Here is a 25,194-nt window from a genome sequence, read left to right as displayed (position 1 = left end):
CATGGGTGATGGAATAAATGAAGTGCCATTTGTCTGCGAAGGGATGAACTTGCACAGAAGTCCTTTCCTTGCTGGATATTCCTTCTACCTTTCCTTGCTGGATACAATTTTCAATACTGCTATTCCTCTATCAAACTTGATTGAAAATAACCAAAGAGCTCAAAAATAAGGTAACAGTTCCCACTTGCAAAAGCCTCTTCCATAGGAAACACAAGCTGAAAAAAAGAAAACATGCTGCTAAGTAGACAAATAGCAAGATTTTTCACAAATATATACATAAATACATACATCTGAGGATTCCTTATTGATCAAAACATTACCACTGATATACTATTAAATGAAATTATGGCTACAAAAGTGTTACAAATATAGAACTATAAATACATTATCTAAAGATCTATTGACTTAAAAAATCCTGAAAATATATGTCTTATTTGTGTTTTAATAAGAGGTTAAACTGAGACACAAGAAAGGGAAAAGTAAAAATGCTAACTAACTCTAATGCCTATTACAACATGGTAGTATGCAATATTGATTCTAGTCTGAGACAGTACTGTAATTACATTTTCCTATTGAACACCAAGAAAAGAAAAAATAAGTGTTCTCTGACCCTGGATATTAGTTTTATTGTTCTAGTCTAAATAGAGAAATAGAAAACGTGTCACAAGGACATTAAACTATGACAGGACAATCCAATGAGGAGATTACTTATATTATTCAATTTAAAATGGCAGGCTGGAAAACAGGAATTTATCCTATTAGTGGAAACTGAAATAAGTCAAAATGCATGCTCAAATTTTTTCAAATGAAGAGGGAGACTTCTCAGAAGGCAATTCTCTCTTTCACATTAAAAAACTGTACATACAAGAACTCTGACTTATTGACAGCTTGACTGAGATACAATGGAATCAGAAAAACATTATTGTTAACTCACATTCAGGCAACCAATTCAAGAGGCACAGGTTAACAAGCTGACCTCACCAGGATTCCCTAGCTCCTGGGAAGTCCAATTTCCCACTACAGTCTGTCACACAGTACTCACGTTATCTGAAATTGAGATTCAGAAATGTACCCCCACACACAGTGTCAGTAAACAAGAAATGTTTTTCAAGCTACACCTCTACTGAAGATCAAAACAACGACATTTCCACACCTCAGGTAAACCTTGACAGATTAACTGTTGAACAGAACAAAAACCAATATCAACCATACTAAATAAAGCAAGTTATTGCACTTACAGTGTTACAGTGTTTCAAAAATCTCATCTCCAATATGCTTTCATTTGTGTTCTGCTCACAGGAATGCTCTGTCAGTCATGAAGGAAATGTTCCTCTTCATGTTTTTGGTATAGTTTTGGGGCTTTGTTTATTTGGTTTTTTTTCCCCTTTGAAGCTATGAAGTGAGTATTCTGTGTACAATGCACCTTTAAACAGAAACCTAACAATTAGCTTACAGGCTACCTGGTAACAAAAATGAGCACGACCAAAACACCATACTGTTTGAAGACCTCAGAGAAACTGCATCCTCCAAGTAATTTTCAATTTCTTGATTGGATTTGAATCAGTACACTACCTCCACCAGAATTACTAACACATCAAACCTGCTGCTAGGAAAGAGCTTGCCAAAAAATATGCATTCCCTATAATTATGCAGAATTCCAATACTTACAGAGAGATGATTTTATTACATGTATAGAAAAGAATGCTTTGCAAAACTGGTATATCTATTTCCAAAGAAAGAGCCCTTTTTTACTCACAGCAGATCCCCACTAATTAAACCTTAAAAATGTAGTGCTGTTTTATAGGTCAAATTTCTTTAGGAAGTTTCTTTGTTTTTTAATCATGCAATTCTTGCTACACACATATTCACTGCACTCATTCATTAAATACAGAATCCTAATTTTGTAAGTGAAGACTGCAGAGACCTAAGGATTTCTTACCTACATTTTGTTAATGTAAAAAATAAGCAAGCTAGGTGAAGTCAGTCCCCTTTGTGCTCCATTTTCCAAATGTGTTAGCACACTTGAATTACCTATATTCAGATAATAGGAAGCTCATAGGAAAACAGCATAGAAAGAAGATAAGAATACTCTAGTCCACCAGAAAATGTTATGGCTCGTGATTTGAAATATTTAGGTTTGTACTAGTTTTTCTCCTTGTATTAGTACTAATCTGTGTAATGGAAATAGTCAGCTACTCTGTTTCCTAAGTGCAATATAAGACTATAACAAAAGTTTTCTATGTTCAGTTTACAGTGAATGTAGCTGAGTGATAAGAGATCTTGGGGTAAAATACAGCTAATCTGAACTAACAAGTTTATAAAAACTTGTGCTCATCTTATTAAGGCAAATTCAATGAACATTAAATGTACAGAGTATCCTCAAACACTTCAGGATCCTTACATTCTAGGAAAACACAGAGTTACCCAAGAGTAGGTCAGTATTTACAGAATCCTGAAGTTTTCCTCTTAAGACTTGCCCCTTACAATCATTGCGCTCACATGAAATACATTTTCTTGACAAACTGAAACCAGCATCAAAATAGGCACATTTAGCATAGAGATCAGATACTGTGTTACACAGAAAATTTGATCACAAATTTCCAAATCACAGGCTGCAACTTCTAACGGCCACTACAGTGTTAAACATTAAACAGTCTCTGAAAGTTCTGCCTAATTAAGTGGGACATGAATTTCCTTGAGGAAGTCTTTAGTATTTCTTCTGCTGTGTGAATCTGTTATATGGACAGATGTATAGACTAATATTAAAGGGAGAGATTATGCTGCTGAAGCTTTTTTCCGCTAGTTTTTTTTTTTAACTATACAGATTAAATAATTACTTTTCCATTAGTTCTCTTTTGATCTCCACAAAGAACATCATTACTTTGTAGACTTTCTTCACCCCAATCCAGAATTTTTGAGTACAAGATTACTTATAAGAAAGTGCTTCTGTCCTTTCTTAAAATAGATTCTGAGTGGGAGCACATGCCATCATGATGCTGTAACTCATCAGGAAATTATGATGCAGTACCATCTTATTCTAAAGGCACTCGCTAGCTAAGATATGGACAAGGTCACATCAGCACTTTTTATATTTTTCAGGACTATTTTCCTTATCAGATTAAAAGAAGTCCAACAAACAAGCAAAAACACAGTATGTTTTTTTCAAGAAGAAACCACCAAACATAAACCCACCAACAACAAAAAACCCCAACAAAACAAAACAAAAAAAAAACCAAGCAAACAATGACCAAAAAAGCCCCACCGAAACACAAAACCAAAAAACTTGACACCAATCACTTGGAGTAACTTCAATTTTGATTTTGCATACAACCATTGCTACCAAAAAAATTCGGATGGAAAATGATAATTGTGAAAATACTAAGTGTACATAATTTTAAAACGCCGTGAGCTACCATGGAATTCTTTATCTAGGAAGGCAAATTAAGGGGAGGAGAACTGATTTCAAATATTTTTTTCTTTCTTCTTTTTTTACTCATATGGCATGTCAACAAGGTTGTGGGGAAGACTGGTGGGAAGAGCAACCCAACATTTTTTTCCTACTTGCTACAGTCTTAAAGTATACCCAAATAATTTTTATGAGAAGACACTGAAGAAGACTGCATCAGAGAAGCCATGCAAGAAAAACCTTAAGTAAAGCAGGCAGTTAGTTATTTCAATTTTCTTAAAGAAAAAAAAAATTATTATTATTTAACTTAAACAACTGAAAGGAAATCTAATTATCCAGCAGCTTTACTCCTTCAGATGTGTTAATAAATCATCCAGGCTGGGTGGCCCCAGAACTTTCTAACTGTTAAGATATTTTTACTTAAATGGCACAAAAAACAGTGTTCCTTGCTATTACCATATCCAAATATTTGATAAGCATGATGTTTTCTCATCATCTCACTGTCTGAACACTTGGCAGCATGTAATAAAAGTATTTTTGCATATAAGCAAATTCAGGCCCTCAAGTCCTATACAAAGTAATCCAACAAACACCACAGGATTTCCCTAGAAAAAGAGATGATAAATGCAGTTAATTTTTCTGGTGGAAACCTTAATGGAAGGCTGGAGCTGCACCAAGCCACGCTCGGAGGCTCATTCATGTGCAAGGTAACACAGAGGTGACACCTGAGGCAGCAAACACACCCCTGGGAAAGGCACATGGTAAAGGGGCTGTGGAACAGCACTGCAAGGTGCACAGGGGTCTGATGCAATGCACAGCCTCTCCTGTAGATACATACTGTATTACAGAGACTACCACAGAGTCAAGGCACTTGGCTTTAATTCCCTGTTAGCATATGGAGATTCAAACCCATGCATTTATTTCCCAGAAGAGCACTTTAATTAGGAAACTAAATGGATGGATAGTAACAAGCTTCTTGTCTGCTAAAGCTAGGTAACTACCCAGCAACGAATTAAAATGCTATGGCATCTGGACAATTAGCAAGGATCACACTGTAGCCTAATAACCAGGGTGCTCAACTGGGAGAGAAGACCTAGATTCTAGTCCATGCTCCATGGGCTATTTCTGTTTGTTACTTGCCCTTTAACAGGAGAAGCAAACTCTATGACAGTTCAAAATGCAAATATCTGAACCCTGTTCTCCTCCCTCCCACTGCATGCTGCATACTACTAAAGTTTAAGACACTGAAGCGTGACCACATCGATGTCTCTCTTTGGATCTAGCCTACAAAGTGTTACAGATACCTGGTTTTGATTGAATATTTATCTCTCTCTTCAGAAATACAAGATTTCATAGAATTTGGGCATCCTTCCAGCCATGAAGCTTTTTTTAATTTCACAAGTGTGTAACTAGGGATATAGCTCCTAATAGCACTGCTCCACAGAGAGAATAAAGGCAATGCATTCCATTTTACAGAATATTTAAAGCTGCTTCTACTTTTAATACAGCATTCCCTGGAGCAATCAAAATATCTCCAAATTACTGGATCAACACAATATTCTCTGCTTAGGGAACACACAAACTCTAGTAAATCCATCTCACAAGTCTAAAACAATGACTTAACACCCTCCTCTGCCCCTGACATCCATTATCACACTATATGTTAACGCTAGCCACCTTCTTGTGTCAACTGCAGCTTTTCTTCCTTTTTTTTTTTTTTTGCAACTTGCATCTTTTGGATCATGTAGTATTTTTTTGTTTGTCTTCATTCAAAAATCTTCAGCCCACCCTTAAGACACACAAGAAAGGCAATGTTCACATAATGTTGAAAGTATGATAAATCAATTGTTAAATGTTTGTTCATTTTTTAAGAAACTGTTACATACTTTCAAGTACCACATTAAGTTAAAACTACTGGAGCTTCTTCGACTTCCCATCTCAAATTCTTATCCCTGGAGCAAGAACAGATGCAGCCAAAAGTAAACACTCAGATGTAAGAGGAAGGCAAAATGTATTATTCCATGTATGTAATTTCCAGTAGACTACTAGTGCTTCAGTAAATTAAGAGGTTTGCAAACCTTAATTACCAAAGGAATACATAATTATTACTTTTAAAGTACTCTTTTTAAATATCATGTCTTCCCTCTAGTTTAATGACTGCATTTTAGGCCTCATCCAGATAGGTAATGCTTTGGTAATATTAATATGACAGACAGTGAGGGAAAATCCAAAGCTTATTGACCCTCTTAGAGCAAAGTATACAGTGAAGATGTACATTATGAAATTCAAATGTACAGATTAACTTCTCTGAATTAGCTAATTTGAACAGACTAGTGAGTTCATATGGGCATTCATTTAAAACAGAGTAGACAAATTGAGCAGAATTTTAGCTATTCAGCTAACAAATGCTATACAAAAATATTCAGTTAAAAAAACAAGGAACTAAAAAGAAATCCAAGAACAATAAATCCAAGAACAAAGCTCTGTCCATGTAATGCTTTCAACACATCTTATCCTGGTTACCTGATGTGAAAAGGCTTAGTAAGAAACTATATTCAAGCACAGAACAATCCTAAAAAAACACTCTCTTTCAAAACAGAAAACTGAAATAAAAGTATCATATGTGTTCTAAGAGCATCTCTCAACTGCTAAATTCTGGTTTTATAAATGATATGTAGGCCTGAGACTGCTATATACATATTTAATAAATGACATCTCATGTAATACTCAAATTGACTGTGTCCTCTGGGGATGCCTTAACTCTTATATTACATTATACTAGTTCTCCTGAAATTCTTAAATAACCAATGAGTGGTTTTTAGCTTTTAAGATATATTTTAGAAGTCAGACTAGAGTAGCCAAAGTTAATTATGAGTGAGTCCAAGCTAATACAAGAATCCAAGTTTATTTCAGCACTTTGCATATCAGTTCAGTACTGGCTCCTGTCCCCAGAGATGTAAAAACTCTTTTTTTTACTATGTAGTCTGTGTAGCACATAAGTTTCAAGATTACCTCTTTACCTGAGCATTTGCAAAGTACTTACATAAAAGTAAGTAACAAAGTAATAAAAGAAACCTGCATAATATATAAATAAGTAATGTATTTTGGCAGAAGGAACTTCATGGACAGTGAATAATGTTATCAGTCACAACCTAGCATCTGAAATTGCTTTTAATATAAAATAAATCACAGAACCATATCAAGCTGTGAAGTACTGTGAGCTTTAAATATCTTTAAAAACATCCTTACTCAAATATTTACATTTGGGCACTCAATGAAAGGATTTTCTTCAATTACATACAAAATTTAAAAAAAACTAGTTTGTATCTTAAGATGTATCACCCATGCATGGTAATTGGCATTAGATAGTTGTGTAGCAGACCAGGGGAACATTGTAAACATATTATATTGACTCAAATGGAACTCACAGTTAGAATGTATACTTTTTTTTTCCTTATGAAGGAAACTCCTTGAAAGTATAGAAGCTGAATTTCCATTTCTGAATCCATTGAAAGGACAAGAAAAGGAGATGAATCACCAAAGCTTTTTCAGCAACTAGAAACAGCTCACACATGAGAGAAGTAAAAATGCTACTCATCAATTGTAGAAAAGCCAACAAAAGCCAACATTTTTATAAACAAAAATGTTTATAAAAATCTTTCTTCATCCTAGAGGATGTGTACCAGATGGCAAAGCCATACAGTGGGGCATAGCTTTCTTGCACGGATCTACAAAATGCCTGTATTCCTGAACATAGGGGGCAGATAGATTTGCAGAACAAGCTATAAAATTTCTTATTGTAGCTTTTTGTCTGGTAGAAGGCCACACACAAAGGAAAATTAGACTTTTATAACTGTCTGGCTAACAGGTAGAAAAGAAATTCAGCAGAACACAGAGACCAGCCTAACAAAAACTTTCTACCAGATGACTGGCTTGGTAAATGGGCAGCAGTGGATATGGTCTGGCTTGATCTCAGTGAGGCACACACCTTTCCCTCACTTATTAAACTGCCTTTATCTCAACTGATAAGTTTCCACACCTTTGCTTTTCTAATTCTGTCCCTCCTCCTGCCTGGGGACAGTGAGTAAGCCTCTGGGTAGGGCTCAGCTGCTGCACAGGGTCAACCCACCACAATATTCTTTAGTGATTTCTTTCAATTACTTCCTTTGTACAGCATTAAAACAGTACATTCTCCAGATATATCCTCCCAGACAACAGACTATTAGAAAGATCACTGGCTGCAAAATGAAAGAAACACAGAGAAAAAAAGCCTTGAAAGAAACAGCCACGGTCAAAAGTGGTAATATTTACAGGCAATTATAGACAGAAAACACATTCTTCTCATAGCTATTCTAACACAGGAAAGATGGGCCATGGGAAAAGCCTTTCACAGAGCTGCCTATGAAGTCATTCAGGAATGTGAGGCAAAGTGGAAGAAATGCCTTGTTATCTGTCAGATTTAAGAAAATAAAGTAAGAAAGAAAGGAAAAAACAAAGGTAATTATGACTGTTGACCTGATAATGAAATCCTGAGATTCCAGGAGATGTCAATTCAAAGCAGGTACAAATTAAAAAGTTGCAAGAAAAGAAGCACTTTACATTTAGTAGAAATTCTGTAAGAAAACCCTCAATCTAGTTGCATTCAAGAGGTTGACTTTTTCATCTAACACCAAAAATAATCTGAATTAGATATATGATGTATTTGATCAACAAACTCTGCATCAAGACACATACATTAAAAAAAAAACAAAACAAAACAAAAAAAACTGCTGAGAAAGGTTTTAGTATAGCTTGTCATGTTACAGGCAACAAAAGATTTTACAGTCAGACCCAAAGGAAGTATGCCTTTGTCACTTCATAAAAGAATAAAACTTGCACTAGAACAGAAATAAAAGTCTTTACAATGCAAAAAATAGCAGAAAAGCACTAAAAAGCCATTTCCAGTATTTAGCCAGCATAATCTACATCAAATACAAAGATGAAAAGTCAGAAATGGAAGAAAATTACAGCAAAGGAATCTGTTGGCCTCACATCTTTACCTTCCATTGTTTTTAAAGAAGAGCTAAGGTTTCTAATACTTTCTTTTGTTGCAGTCATTAAGAAAGTAGGAACATCTTGCTCCATGGTGAGGATATTAAGGGGGAAAAAGAATGGCTGAAACTCTTCACCTTTTTCCAAACTTTTCCTTTTTTTTTATCAGTTGTAATAAGAGCTGTAACTAAATTCTGAAACCAAAACAAATATCCAGTAATTCTATATAGGTTACTAAAGAAAAGTAATGAAAATAAACAAAATCTGATGGTCTCCTGAAGGAAGAAGAGACATTAGTAATGCAGGAGCAGATTCACAGATCAACCAGACATCACCAGAAGTAGCACAGTTACTTCAAAACCAGGAAGCCAATCACTCCACACCCCAAAAAAAAAGAAAAATATCCTACAGACACACAAACAGAACATGCTTCTGTGAGCATGATTAAGTGAATGACTAGTAACTGAGTTCTGGAGCATTGTACGTAGCCTCAGGTCACTGACTGAAACTGAAATCAGCAGCCAATGGGTGGTGCACAAGGCTACAAACTGTAATCGTATCCATGCAATCTTTCCAAGGAATGTAACTTCTGATTTTGATAAAAGTGAACTACAGTAAAAAAAAAAAAGTTTTGAAGGCCTGGCAGCAGTATGCTCCCCAAATACATGGGCCACTAATGTCTTGGCAAAAGATCCGTTTTTCTCATGCATTATTAGCAAAAGCAAAAAAATCCTACTTTCTTTACACTGGCAGCAACTTGTTCCTTCTCTACTGTGTGGGCACAAGCATTTACTCATAGTAAACTGAAAGAAATTCACTGAAAGCTGGCTTGGCAAAATACTATCATCTGGATCAGTTCATATTTTGTTCACCCTATATAGGAATAATTTTGCTGGGATAAATGAGAACTCATGGACAGATGAGAGCTCGAGGTGGGAATAATTTCACTATTGGTACAATGGAGTAAAAAACAAATTCATAAAGAATTGCTAAAAGATTCAAAACTTTTCAGCTTTGAATAAGGCTCAGTGAGGGACTTTTAAGGAAAGGCTATTGGGATTATGAACATCTAGGATATTTAGTTTATTACTCTATTTGTCTTATAAAACCAATTTGCTAATTTTGCTCTTGTTAGGCTTTTTCTAGTGAACAGGATGCTTGCACATACCTACAGATGCATAATCTTTAAGCACACAAATGTTTTCCCTGTTGAGCTTGTCTGCTGTCCATTAACAGCCACCACACCTCATTTGTATAACCCTGGTTTCTATATTATTTGCTAGAAGCTGTCCTTTATAATACTGCTTCAATTTTACATAATGTGATTATCGATTCCTTCTATAGTTTCTTTTTCTCACACTTCCTGTAAAATTCCATTTTTATTATTAATCCTTAATTTTTTTTTCCTAGCCAGACTGTACTTTTATGTTATGATTGCCTTTACAGTGACTACAGCATTTCAGTATTTTCTGCTATTTCAAAAATCACACTTCCACTATAGATGTACCTTAATATTGAAGATGTTACTCACATTTGCAATTTACAAAACTCAGTTTAGCTAGCTACCTTTATCTCAAAACACTGCCTTTCAATACCAAAATCATGGTCTGTACATAATTAGTAGCCATGGAGACCATGAAAACACATAATATTAGACAAATGCATGGACCAGCAGGCTTCTGAGCTGCACTTAAAGACTTAAATAAGTGCACATGGTCCACTGACCACAATTATACAACTAAATTATCTATAAATTATCCTCATCTTCACCCCCAACCCTCTCCCATTTTAAGGGGGATTCTTGATATTTACCAAGAATCTCAAAGCCTGACTTACCTAAACAGCTGATGCCTTTGACTGGCTGGTCCAGTTACCTCCATCAATCACAAGGGTAACAGCCCACTCAAGAAAAAGGTTCACATCAGCAAGAAGATATGCAGGGCAGAAACAAAATTACATGATGATCTTGCATGCAGATGTTTTAAGTACTTGGTATACAGACTGATGAAGAACAGAAGAAAAATAAGTCAGTAGCACATAATCTGCCATTTAGTACATATCAGGCCAGCAGCCTCAAAGTTAGCAAAATAGCTAGACTGAGCTAGAGATAGGCTTAGAAAACTATACTGAGTGTAAGGAAGATGACAGATTGAATGGTGCCAAAGAAATCCCTCAAGCAAAAGGAAAATCAGAACTGGCAAAAGTGTGTCACTTTTATTTTTTTAAAAATTATTGATATACACTATAATAAATGTTTATGTGGGTATGTATATTAATTACATGTATATAGTCTTCAAATTAGTTGTGTCAGGCAAACTGTAGTCAAGATAATAAGTTAGAAAAACTAATGTTAGAAATTTTAACTATTAAAAAATTAATACCTTCATAAAGTGACCTTCCATGCCTGATAATGCATAACATAGTGTTTACCTTTTCCCAAATTTAACACTGCAGGAATCTAATGTTCAGCATTTCTAGTTGCCCACCATGCAAGTTCTCAGATGTTCAGCTCTTTGCTAAGCATAAATGCCTAGCACAGCCTTCATATTCTCCTACTTCTACATGAATCAAATATCTTTACATACAAAATGGAAAAATATATCTTGACTTACCCTCTCCTCAAAAAAATTTCCTGCAACAGGCAAATCCTTCTCTTTCTTCACCATGATTTTTACTGCTTATTATTGAGCAGAGGCAGTGTCTTTGCTTGTCCATGAGCACAAGCTAGTAAATACCACCAAGAGGACACCTGGCCCGACAAAGCAATATCTGCATGGAAGGAGGCAACACAGCCAAATAAAGGAGTGTCAAGGCTGCCTTCCCAATTTATGCAAGTGAACTACACAAAATTAGAACATGATTACATCTGCTTGAGCTGTGCTGAGAAAACAGAAGTCTTATCTCCCACTTTTTCCTATCCTACCTTTACAATCCAGCTCCTCCCTCGAACTGGCACTCCTGAGGTCCCTTGCCGAGTTGATTCAGTCTGTTCCGGCAGCAGCAAACTAATTCCTCAAAAGAAGAGCACTTTTTCCACTAGGTTAGCCAGTTAAATTTATTTTGCACAGAGGAAAGAAATGGAAATGGCAGGATAGAAGTAAGGCAGACCAGAATTGAAAAAAAAAAAAAAAATTACAATAGAGGTAAAAAATTGCCAGCCTTGTTCACCATTCACCTACAGGAGCAGAAGTCTGCAGAGCTCTGTGCTGAACCAGATCACACAACTGATTCAGCTCAAGAAGATCTGGTGGGTTTTTTTGGCAGGGTAATTTTCAGCTGTTTCAGTTCCCTGTCTGCACAGCCACACAACAGGTTATGCCAGCACAGCATGGCATGGCAGTGAACAAGAAAAGTGATGATAGAATCATACCCAAGATTAAACCTGGACAGAGTCCTATTGGGTTCTAAAGCAGTGGCCACTTACAGCAGACTGCCTGGTACACCAGAAGAAAAGTCTCTCAGTAACTCACCTTGAGACGTAGTGAATGCAGGAAGATAAAATCCCTTAAAAGGTGCTGCATGTACTTTCCTAACAGACAAGTCAGATACAAGGTACAAGGAGGGCATGTTCAAACTAAGGATTAATTTAAATATGCTTTTTCTGTCATTTCCTTAGCTATAGCTTTTATAAAAATTTGTAATTCTATTACTAGTTTTGGACATTTGAAATACTTCTACATACTACTGAACCTTGTGCTATCTTAAGAGTCATTTCAAGGCTAGTTAACAAAAGACATCTCAATTTCTCTAGAGTATCCAAATATTCAAAGGTTCTGCCCTTTCACCCACATCACCTTCACAAAATGCACAAGAGCAGTTCAAGAGCCAGTGTCTTCCTGGTCACCTCCCATTTCTAGGAAGTTCCCCTTATTGCTACCTAGGGGAAGACCCTCTGGCACGCACAAGAATTTTAAGAGGCACACACAACCCTGTGGAGGCAAAAAACACCAGTGTGTCTGTATTAGTTTTTGTGGTCCAAAAATGTGGCTTTTAACCAGTGTCCCAAGAGTCCCCAGTCATCACACTTGGTTCACACTGCAGTGAGGAATCAAAGTATGAATGTGGAATTCACTTTGGACAAAACTAAATGAGATGCACTCCACAAGTGCACCTACTGCATTCCAACAGTTACTGAGGTCACTCCATGGGTTCTGAGCTAGTGTGAAGCAAAACACACTCAGCAGTCTGCAGGAGAAGCCCCCAGTACTAGGATCTGTTTCTCTAAAGCAGCAGCCCTTGATATCAAAGATTTTACTTACATTGAATGAAATCACAAAAGGTAAATTAACCTACTAAATTACAGTCAAAAGACTTACATAGGTACAGAACAAAATATTTCTTAATTGTGTACTTATCATTGAAGAATTGAGAGAGTACCTAATTATCCAAATATAGGGAATTTCTACATCTGAGGGGTTGTTTTCTTCAATGGCTGCTAGTTGGAATGTCAGCATCTAGGGGGTATTAGAGTTTAAATTTGTACTTAGAAGGAATTAGAATATGTATTTTACTATCACCTCAAATGGCTCCAGGCTGATGTTTTCCCAACATCTAAAACACTGAAAAAGCTCTTGAATGTGGCCTAATCATTAGCTGCTTTCTAGATGCTAATAAGATCTCAAGCATTCATTTTAAAGTAGTTTTCCTCAGCACACTTTTCATATGCACAGCTGAATTTACTTTCTGGAGGCTGAAGCAAAGGTAGAACATTTTTAGCGGGTGTTTGTTCGGTGCAAAAAAGGTTCCTAGGACTCATCTGAATGTGAAGACCTGCTAAAATTATTCTGGGGTGTACTAAAAGCTGCTACTATTCTGGTAAGAAATACTGAAAATTATTACTACTTCACATCTAAAATCTCCCTTATGATTTGATGAGTCCTCACAGCAACTTAAACATAACAATAATGGAATACAAGACATGCTATCAAGGAATTAAAAGATTTTTCTAATATTAAAGATAATCCATGATGTCCCAGTTTAATGCTATACAGAAATTTGCCTCAGATGGCTTTTCCAGAAAGATGTTCTGTTCATCAAAGCACACACAGAAAGTCTACTTGAACCTTTTTCTGACATAACAATGGTGAAATGACAACTAGTATTTTCTCTAATCCTCTTTGATCAACTGCCAAGCCAAAGAGAAAAGTCATGTACTGAAACCATTGTGCATAAACTAGAGCTATACCCTTTGGAATAAAGAAATAGGAACAGGCAGGTGAGCTTCCTTGAAGCTTAACAATCACAGGAAATTCTTCATCAGTTGCTTTTTTCATCAGCTTTTAACATGAACTTTAGAGTTTCCATTTTGATTTTTGATGCTCAGGAAAAAAACCTGAGTCTCACTCAGATAAGAAGGTCCTGCACACTGGAGACATTGGTAACAGCTTTAATTCTTACCATGCTGGAATTTAACTGCAAAATCAGATCTTAAGGCTTCACAGCTTACCTTCCTACTGTGGAACAGAGCACATTCCTAAAAAATAGATATCAGAATAACATTAGGTTCTGAAACATCAGATTCTGGAACAAACATACCCAGCTTGAACCACATACATTTCACTAATATGACCACTCCCAACTTTTTAAAGCTCTGTGCCTTGTCTTCTTTCCAAAGAATTATGTCATACAGCACTACCCTGTAGTCACATTTACTTGAAAAAGTTAAGAGGTTTCTCTCAAAAGTCTCCAAACCCTCCTCAGTCTCCTGGTTTATTCTACATATCTTTTACTGGCCTCTTCTTTTCTTTATTTTGTTACCTTAATGCCATTATATATGTCCACATGACCAGAAGGGTTTGGAATCTCTTGCAATAGAAGGTTGGGAGGGAAAGAAATTCCCCCTGCAGCCTTTTCAGTCTGCTTGATTACAGCACTCATTAAAAAAGCCTACCATCAAGTACATTTTAGTAAAACCAGAAGTACTCAGATTTAGATTCAGCTAAATTCTAGTTTTGAAGTATTAAATTTTGAAGTATCAAATCAGTGCACCAGCAATGATGAAGTTTTAATCAGCAGGAGTTACACACATAGGAACACCTGTTGCAACTTCATCTCAGCATCCCTGGAGCTTTGTGTGTATTATCTACAGAAACACTTTGTCCCTGTACTCTCTGTTAAAGGTGTTTTACAACTTTTTTCCTCACTAGGCTTAATTTACAGCATGTTTCTTCAAGGAAGTTGATTTTAAGAACCCTCGATTTGCTGTAGGCTTATTTAATTCTTGCCTTGAATATTCATACAACTAACACAAGAAATTTTGCTAAGAAAGAGGAAAGGAGAACTACATTTTCCCTTTCATCTTTTGAGTTGCTTTTTTTTTTGCTTTTTTTTCCTGGAAACAAGCATTTTTCTCACCAGATATGTACTTACTTTAGGCATCTTGCTGCTTTCTCCCAGTTTTTTTCCAAGGTGACGTTTCTAACAGGGAATCCATAGTAAGCCTTTGGTTTCTCACCGTTTACACTGCTATGCCACTACTCTAGATCATATGAAACAGTCATGTCAGTAGGAAACTGTGTCATATCTGCTTGAATACCTGGAAATCTTCTTCTTCCAGAAACTTACTGCCACTCACACTTTCCCAGGACAGGATTTGTGAGTACCTAGTAGAAGGATACATACCTACTCAACAACATCTCTTTGGCAGCCTGATTTGTCTTCCTGATCCCATGAGAATTGTTTTAAGAAGGGGTAAGAAATAGCAGTGTAGAAGTGTGTTGGTTTGCAGATTTTCTAACTAGTACCATATTCAATGTTTCTTCAAGAATTACTGGATTAAGACTTTACAGACTTCACCTCAGGTCTTGCTATCAATTCCTTCCTAAGTGGCCCATCTCATGGCACCAAAAGCAGCTTCATAAGAATAAAGGGAATTTCTTTTTTTTAAGGACAAGCATCATTTGTAGAGATTCTAGAAGCCTTTCCATTCCGAGTCAGATCTGCAAAACACTTTACTGCAATTCATTTTAATTCCCAAAGAATGTGTTTTATTTTTCATCCATACAACTTCCCATAAAATGATTCTGAATAAACAACTTACTTCCTAGATTTCAGTATGCATTTAAATCCCTTCCAGCATACATCTAAAAAAAAAAGAAAAGCACCTATAATCCCACCTCCCAAAAATTCCAAACTATAATACATGGAACAAAACCCACAAAAACCACAAACTCAAATAAAACCACACCATATAATTTAACATATACTTTAATTCCTACTTCCCACTTTTAGATCTCAAAAGTCACGTACAATAGCCAGAAAAACCAACAAAATACATGCATAAAAGATTTTTTTAAAGGAAAAATATTCCACATAAATTCCCTACAATATACAGGACAATGAAGAAAACTAACAATTTCATAACCACATAGTAAGTACTAAAAGCACACAAAAATTTTATAGTTCAAATCCCAAGTGTATTCTGCTTCTTCACGTTCTTCACTTGAGTAAGTGATATAATTGAATTAGAAAAGGAAGAAATAAAAATATGTATTTCTACACTTGTGATTGTAAGTGCATATGCAATTCTTAATATATTTACTTATTTTATAGATCTCCTTATACAATCTGTATGCTGAATAAATAATGAAATGTCAGAATCCGTATGTAATTATTAAGATTACTGTTCTACCTAATATATATAAAGCCAAATTAATGTTGAGTCAGTTCTTGAAGGTCATGGTATATATCAAAAAACATTTTACTGCTCAAAAATAGGTTTTGCTATACATAGCTATTCCCCAACCATTCAAATCAGACAGTGGAAGTCTTGTTGATTATTTCATAGTATAGGAAACAGAAAATGCATTTTATTCCTTACATCATTCACCCACATTGTAACTGCAGGATAGAGCCCTGTTTTGCAGGATATTGCAAAATTTACACAGAAGATTATTCTTAAAGGTTTATGCTAATTTTTTTCCACTTGACAAGTTAGGCATAAAATAGGCCTCAGTAAATTAGTTTGAAACAAAACAAGTAAACAAAACATCACATATAAGTCTCTTACTTGCAAAATGAAATTTTCTAAAATAACTGCCTAATTAGATCTATTTTTCCCAAGCACTTTTTATGCAATTACTGTTCTTTTTAAATGTTAAATTATTTTTTTCATTTGTTTTGTGATAAAATAAAACAGCTAAAGGCTATGCTCTTTTTTTGTTAATTAAAAACACCCCACAGGAAAAAGGCTGCTACCTGCTCTTTTCACTTATGGATATTAGCCTCCAGTTCATCAAGGAGACCTTTTTCAGGCATTCTGTTAAACTTTCAAGAAGAATTCTGTCATACACAACACTACAAATTATAAGGCCATTTCTGTGTAAGAGGTGGAGAGTGGCATAGTGCATCTACATATATGAACAGAATGTAAATTATTTCTTTTCCTTAATTCACACTTCAAGACATTATAAATATCTAACAAGAATTAAAATTTGTTCTCATTTTTAGTTATCATGTCCTCTTGTTGCATAAGAATCTCACAAATTGCAGACAACAGAATCTATTCTTGCTTACCTACAAAAAATTCCAGATAGCTATGGCTAAATCAACAATAAAGGTGGAATTCTGTGTGTATATCAGAATTTTGTACGCTAGACTCTCCAAAACACGGCCTGATGATCACATACTCTGTTACTGTCCAATTAACAAAGCCAGCAGACCAACTAAAGGTTATCCCAGAACTAAGCTGGTCCTCATGAAATTCACAATCAGTAATTTTTAAGGTAAATATCATGGAAAGTTTTCCTGCAGGACTGGAAAAGGCGACAAATATAAACGTAGAAAAGCAAATGAAAACATGCTGTAATGGGTATGCTCTGTGCTGCTAAATATGAACCACAGACATGGAGCGTGGGTGAAGATGGAAGTCTTTCAACTGTATTTGGATAAGTAAACTCCAAATCAAGAAACACTGAGTACACAAGACTTCTTACCCCTGATATATAAAAACACAAAATTCTCCAAATTAATGCCCATTTCTTATGCAAGTAGGTATCATTTCCCAACTATACATGTATAACTTCATCTCTTTCTTTAGGTGCTTTTACTTTCAGTGTTTCTACTTCCCATTCAAAAGAAAGAATACTATAGCAAGCAAGTTACATTTCAAGTACAAGAGTCTGAAATCAGAGAGATTTCAGCCACCTATTTTTGTTCCATGCCATACACTAAAAAATGATGGGGGGGGGGGAAGCAAGGACTTTCTTCCTCTAAGTTTAAAAGGTAAAGCACAGTTAGACTACAAAAAGGAAGTGAGGTGATTTCACTGATCATGTTCACGAGATTAAGCTCATCATCCTAGCCATATAAAGTCAAAAAGAAAAATGTACAGCTGCCAATGGCAAACAGGGAGGAGATCTCCTAGTTTCTATGGATAAACTCAACATTAGGACAGTCTTACAGGTGAGAAAGATGAAAATCAATTTTACTCTAAATCCAGAGTGTTTTAATGGAAGCACAGTGAAGGTACTGCCTTTAATCTATGTTTTGAAGATAAGTGCCCAATAAGGTGTAATTTTGGACAGAAGTCAGATCACAAACAAAAAGTAAGCAACCTCAATTTAGACAATTAGGGCAACTTGATGATAACTCCTAGGAAACCTAGTGTCAGTCCTCCTCCTGCAAGCACCTCTATAAGAAGGTTTCCCACTAATTCCAAAGCATGAACAGAGCCACCATCACTAAGAGACCTTGCAACTTGCATGCTATTAATGAACAGTTAGAGGAAAGTCATGAGAAGGTACCTCATAAAATAAGAAAGAGGCAAATGACTTCAGTTGGGAAACAGACAGCCTATATATTTCTAAAACAGTCTGACCAACATATAGTGACACCCTAAGTATTTTGTCACATTTCTCAAAGATAATTTTTACAAAACAGTCATATCTCTGAAATTCAGATCTGCCCAGGCAACCTCTTTGGTTTCAGTTGTCATGTAGATAAGGGCCTCACCATCTCAGAAGAAAGCTTGCTTCAAAGTGATACATTCAGACACAATGTCCACGCTCAGAGTCATTTCAACCAACTAAGGAGTCCCAGACACAAAGGCAAGGCTGTAATCTTCCTCACTACAGGGTTACCTGGACATCAAGGTCTGAGTCACACATTCAGAAACATTTGTCTGCTTTACTGTGTAGGTTATGGCCACAGCTATCATTGAAAATGTTTTAATCTTTACACAGAGGAAGAAAGGAAGAACAATGTATCTGAAGAGAAATTTGCCTAAACTCCTTACTTCCTTTATGAAAGGGAAAGGCTGTACCACATTGAAAGCAATACTGAACACAATAAAACTGGCCTGAAAAAAAGTTAGCCTGAAAGTTTTTTCCTAAACAAGGAAGAAACAATACAAAATGAGGAGCAAAGACAGAAAATGATGTTTATGTCTGGTGAGGACTTTCTCACAGACCTGCCTCAAAAGCAGACAACCTGAATGAAGAGTTATTAGCCAACCCAAAATCTGACAAATTTTTATCACTAATATTCTGAAAAAACCAAACATGTAACAAAACCTTGAGTTTTGGCCAGCTACATTAAATGCTTACTGGAGAGAAAACAAAAAGAGAAGCAAATAAGAAGATAACGGGGATGGAGAGGAAAAAAAGCACAAAATAGGAAAAACCAGAGAGAACCAGAGCATGTTTTTTTTCCATTGAGCCAGTGGAGATGGCAACATCATTCAGAACTCTCTGGATGGTTCCAGTCAAGGGTCTGCTTTAGTCACTGACAAAACAAGAAAGGTCACAGATTATATAACTGCTACCAATGCCACCACCAGTGAAGGATGACCTAATATTGATTCAACCTTGGCCAGAGCACACAATTTCTCCTCTTTTCTAGCCAACTTCAATATTACAAAATTCTGTACTTAGAACACCAGGTCCAGCAGCCTGGCACCACTGGTAACTGATTAACAACTGTTCTGTTAGAGATATCCCAAACATGAAAGGCTTGCAAGGGGCAACCAGAGTAATTCTGTACCTGCACTTTGCTAAGGAAGCACTGATGCACAACAGTACACACAAAGCATGCATAGAATCCAGCCTTTACTGTAAATGTGGAGATCTCTCCTCTTTTTCATTTATCTACCCTACATTTCTTCTTTCTCCATGACTGTTTTATTTTTAAAAGAAGATATCCAGAACACTTAAATGACAAAGCTTTGGACGTTGTTTGTCCAACTCTGTTATTCCATCACAAAAATCTCCCAATCTGACATTTAGCATTACAGCCCTTTTAAAATGCATTTTACCATAAAAGTAAACTCACAACAACATAATACTGAAGCTCTATTAGTAGCTCATGTGCTTGCACTACATATCAAAGGTAGCAGAGGGAAAACCTAGGTTTGGAACCTAAGTGAGCAGTATCTTTAATCTGAACACTTCATTAAACCCTGGCGCTGACTATGCCACTTTCATGGTTCCACTCTTCACTAATTAGAAAACTTACTGAAATGATAACACACAAAGATTAGAATTCATATTTCTATCCACAAACCAGTGAGGATTCCTATGTGCATAAGACATAACCCTGTATTTCTCAAGTTTCACAGTTTTGTAATCAGTCAGTTGTATTTTTCCTCCTGTTTCAGTAAAGAAGTCTAACTCTACAACTTTCTATACAGAGACTCAAAAATAAGCATGAGTGTCATCCTCAACTCCATAGATGCTGTACACACCGAAGTATTTTTCCTGATTTCAGGAAGACAGTTCTTTCATGCTGAGAAAACGTCCTAATTATGGGTTTTGTTCTTATCATTGACTCTTAACTAAAAGACCTCCACAGTTTGGGAATAAGAGAAATTAGCAAGTAATTCCTGTAAAAAAAGCCCAAGGTGCTACATTCTGCATAAATTTGCATTTGAACACAGTTACTTTAGTAAACAACAACCAAGATTTCTATTTCTTTAATCCACTATACCAGTCCAAATTTGCCACAAGTGGAAAAGTACCCATTTGTTTCTAGATGAAACCAGCGAGACATACACAATCACAGAGCTCTACCAAGCAAAACTAAATACAATAACTTAAAACAAAACAATGTAATGAAACTAAGCCTTGTGACAAACATTACTCACTCTCAGTATTCTCTGGAGCCATGTGCATCAGTCTCTACACGTAAGAATAACAATGTGCCCAAATAATTTTTATATGTCCTCATTTAAAAATAAACACACAACTTTACACCAAAGTAATTCAACAGTTACTTCTTCATAAATAAATTTAAATTCCATCTGAGTACGACCATAAGGTGCAGTACTGATTATTTTCTAAACTGAGCATACCAAGTCTAACAGGAGCATAAATCTGTATGCCTGTGCTGATAAGACCACAAGTATATACTGCTAAGAAAACAAACATATGTCTATGATCTTAATGAGAAAAGCTAAAGGAGTCATGTTATGTTAATGATCTAATTTCTGATCACTAAGCTATTCTAAATGTTAAAAATAATAGTGCACATACCTAACCTTTTCATTTCTACACTTATTCCTCCATACAACAGCATGCATTATTAGTTCATTTCTATGAGAAAAATTCAGAAGAGTACATTTTTAATTTGTCTTTTCATAGCTGAAACAGAAGAAACAGCTAGGGGGTCCAAATCCCCCAAAGTACAAATATTCTCTTCCCAGGTTAAAGGAGATGCTGGAGCAGAAAATAATATTTTATTTCAGGTTTACAAACACACACAAAAAGGGGGCTAGGAAAATTGTAAGAAACCAAGGTGTCCCCTTTCAAAATAAAAATAATTATTTGCAAAAACTGTCAGCCTGAAATTCAAAACAACCACATTAAGGTGAAAAAAACTAAAACTGTTCTGTTTGGTTATGCCTCTTGGATTTCCTCTAAAAAAAATACTAAAATTAGGCCAGAAGCTCTTCTCAATGAAATTACAAATTATGATACAAAGTTAAAAGAGTTTAACAATGATCAAACAGGATTTACGGTACAAAATAAGTGTATTCTGAAAGACTATCTGAACCTATTGAGAGACTAAATAGTTATTTTAACTATTATAACACCATATGTGCCTGGTAGTGTATTTTGGGAACACTTACATGTGAAAATTATTACAACTCTGATCAAAAGAAAATAATAGTCCACGTTACACACCATGAAGTTGCACAAAATATGCGAAGAAAAATATGCATTCTGCTTGCACTCCCTTCCCACTTTAACTTTTACAATAATAGGTAGTGGCACACATGTCCTATCCTTCAGGAACAAAGGGAACAAACCCCCCCATGTGACTTTTGCATCTGGTCCAACACGCTCTACCCATATTAAGGATCTGACTGCCTGGAATTCACAAGCACGCTGAGGATTTCCACTTGCATGTACCGTGCTTTTCTAGCGGTTTATCGTCACCATCACCTTGCGGCCGAGCGCTGCCCAGGAAGGGAAGGAGGGGAAGGGCTCCAGCCTGGCTGCCGGCTGCGGGATCAGCACCGGGCACAGGAACAGCGCCGGGGGCTGCCGCGGGCTCACAACGCGCCGCTCGGGTCAAACACTGCTAGCGGGAATAAATAACTTCAGGGTTAACTCCAGGCCTCCTCTGCCGTCAGTGTCCCCTCTCTCACTCCAAGCATCCTCCTACTCCTGAGCGAGCTCACAACGCCGCTTTCCACGAACAATCATGTCTTCCCAGGATCCCTCTGAAACCTACGGAGCTTGACGCCTAAAAATTTCGCCGGTATCTCTGGCCCCTTCCTTGCACAGAAGCGGCGCTGACGCCCGTGTACAGCGGAACCTCTCGGGGCTCCGCTCCTGGGCGCGCCGCCCGCTGCGCCGAGCTCCGCGGGGCTCCGGGATACGCCGAGATCCCGGCACAGGAGCCCCCGGCCCGTCACACCCGCACCGGCTCCGGGAGCCCGTCTGTGCAGCCACCGCAGGTCATGTGCCACGGGTTTATTAAAGGATCATCCGTGCGCTATGAGCGGCAGCATCATAAATGCCCTCCTCCCCCTCCCCACAGAGAGCACACAGGCACAGGCATCCCCACCCACCCCCTCCCGATCCCCAAAGTAAAGGCCAGGGAGGGGGAGGGGAAGGAGCCATCCCAAAGGAGCTGCCGTGCGGAGCGTGCCCAGCTCGGGCATTCCCGCGGCCGGGAGCTGAGGCCGCCTCCCGCCCGGGGAAGGCAGGCCCGGCACCTGCCGGCCCGCAGCCTGCGCCGGCCGCGGGCTCCCTTCTCCAGCGCCTTCGCGCTGCCGGCACCGCCGCGCTCGGAGGAAGCCCGGCCGTGTTCCGGCCCCCCAGCCCCTCCGGCGTTCGCCCACTCGCGCACTCCGTCCCCTTCGCGCGGGTTATCCCCGGGTCAGTCCCCGTGGCTGCGGCGCCCGCCCGCCTGCGGCAGCGCTGCCCAGCGCCGGCCGGCCCCGCTCACGCCGTCCGCCGGCGGCCGGAGCGCCGCCCCCACGCCCCGACCCCGGCTCCGGGCTTCGGGTACCGCACGCACGGCGGAGGGGCGCTCCCTGCGTAGCGGCGGCGGCGCCGCCACGGGAGAGACGGGCGGCCGGCGGGGCACCCCGCGGGGCGGCCTGAGGCGCGCACCGACCCGCGGCCGCCCCCCGCGCGTCCCCAGCGCCGTGCCCGGCGCGGCCCGGTACCTGTGAGGACGCCGACGCGGATCTGGTGGTCGTGGTTCGTCAGGATCATCCCCTCCGACGCCATGTTCGCGGCGCAGGACCGCACTGCCGGGGGGGGGGGGGCGGCGCGGGAGCGGCGCGGGCGCAGAGTGGGCGGGGCCGGGGTGGCGGGGCGGGGATGAGGGGCGGGGCCGAGCGGGGGCGGGGCCTGGGCTACGACGGCGCCGGGGGGGTGCGAGACTAGCGCCGTGCGCGCGGCGCAGGCAGCACCAATCCAGCGCCGAGAACCCTGCCCGAGCCTGGGCATCCCTGATTCCGGGCGCTGGTAGGTTCATTCCCGAGACTTCGGAAAACGGGAATAGACAAATAGCTAGGGTGCTCATCATCTTGGTTAGCGTGACGCCACAGAGCCACAGATTCAATTAGGCTGGAAAAAACCTCTGTGATCGTCAGCTATGAGCAGCCTTGCCGAGTAGAGCACGGCCCTGACACCACATCCAGTCCTCTGTCAAACACCTCCGGGGATGTGGCTGCACCTCCTCCCTGCGCAGCCCGTTGCCACGGCTAATTTTTCACGTCTCTGTGAAAAATCTCATCCTGACATCCAGCCGGAGCCTCCCCTGGTGCAGCTTCAGACTGACAGACTGACAGACTGACAGACCCTTGTCCTGTCGCTGGCTGCCCGGAGAAGAGGCCGACCCGCACCTGGCTGCGCCTCCTTTCAGGTGGCTGTGGACAGCGACGAGGTCACCCCTGAGCTCCTGTTCTCCAGGCTGGAAATAAAGACATACATTTTTTTCCCCCACCAATTTCCTCAGCAGAGCTCAGCAGGATGGTTTTTTTACCTTTCCAGGCCTCTTCCGCCACCTGTGAGTTCTTCCTCTTTACTCTGAGACTAAAGCTGTTGTTACACAACAAAGCAACAGTTGTTTTGACAAAGTAACTTAGTGTCATCTTTTTTTGTCTAACTTATGTTAGGTTGGATACTCTCAGGAAGCAAATATTTAAACTCGTTTTGAATAAATATGTGGGCAAACGTCTTCCACATTGATTAGCACCATCACCAACTACAAATGATAACCCATTGTCAAAATTCAAGTCCCCTGACTTCTGCAGATCTTTATATTTTTGGGTATTCCTCTTGCATTTTCAATGCTATCTTACTAATAGCAGACTCTGTATTAGTCTCCTTTTGACTGCCTACTAACAAGCAATTATTGAAAGCATGTGTAATTTGTATGTACATAAATGAACGACTTCAGTTTTCTCCTTAGCATATCACTTTCTTCGATGAACGGCTAGCACCAAAAAAAAAAAAAAAAAAAAAGAAAGAAATGGCTGAAGAAATATCCTCAGTCTATGGGGAAGTCACACTAGTAGCACTTTGGTGGGGTGTGCAGCAGCACACGATATCAGTATTTCTGTATTGGCACAGCAGTTGCAGTGTGTGCAGCCATAGAGACTGAGAATCCAGGCTCCAGGGATCTCTGGTTATGCAATGGTATAATACAACATATGTGGGTGGGTGTAAGCCTGAACCCAAAACAGCATGGTTACTGAAGATATACTGCATCTCTGGTGCTCATACTGCTGTTCCCTCATGGGTTCAGACACTATTTGTTGAATATTCTGCTGTAGACAAGGCAAAAAGATTTTTTTTTTTTGCAAATGTATCTGAAATTATCTAAAGTGAGAGCAAATAGCTTGACATTTTGTAGTTCCTGCAGAGGATTCTCACACCCTAAAAACAGTATTGTTTATTCAGAGCATCTCAGTCTCCCTGTGTAGCCTGTTGATTTGTTGCTCTTGTGGATGGTAAGGAGGAGGAGCAAAATTCAGATTCCACTGGCAGCATTAGGTGTATTATTTCTGGATTTATAAGTGCCTGCTAGAGGGATTTGTATGAGAATTTTTTTTGTACAGAAATGTAGTAGATGATTGTATTAAAGCAACAAAATAAGTTTACAAATTTTTAAAACACTGAAATTGATGAGAAGCTGAAATTGACAATAGGGGTTTGTTACTGTGATGTGAAAAGCCTTGTAAACTGGATGGGAGATCCATAATAGTTCAGGAGAAGGTTGTGAATGGAATGATGTCCTGCAGTCAAATTTGTGACACAGCAAGAAAGCAAGTGTGTGTGATGCAGAAGCCTTTTACTGCA

At 38.6% G+C, this 25,194-nt stretch overlaps 1 protein-coding gene across 16 annotated transcripts in view; it reads right to left on the bottom strand.

Annotated features, from left to right (window-relative positions):
• Nucleotides 1–23,175, bottom strand: part of GPHN (gephyrin) — a 270,224-nt gene extending 247,049 nt beyond the window's left edge. For 15 of the 16 annotated variants that reach the window (XM_064713509.1, XM_064713512.1, XM_064713515.1 and 12 more), the window contains exon 1: nt 23,052–23,163. In XM_064713509.1, coding sequence (XP_064569579.1) covers nt 23,052–23,115 — 64 coding nt within the window. In that variant the 5' untranslated portion in view covers nt 23,116–23,163. Of the gene's footprint in view, nt 1–23,051 lie in introns of all 16 variants that reach the window. The other variant, XM_064713503.1, reaches the window with a different exon arrangement.
• Nucleotides 23,176–25,194: the final 2,019 nt, after the last annotated feature.

The sequence above is a fragment of the Zonotrichia leucophrys genome, chromosome 5 (assembly GCF_028769735.1).
Source record: "Zonotrichia leucophrys gambelii isolate GWCS_2022_RI chromosome 5, RI_Zleu_2.0, whole genome shotgun sequence".
Taxonomy (NCBI): Eukaryota; Metazoa; Chordata; class Aves; order Passeriformes; family Passerellidae; genus Zonotrichia; species Zonotrichia leucophrys.
This window is presented reverse-complemented; position numbering and strand designations above follow the sequence as displayed.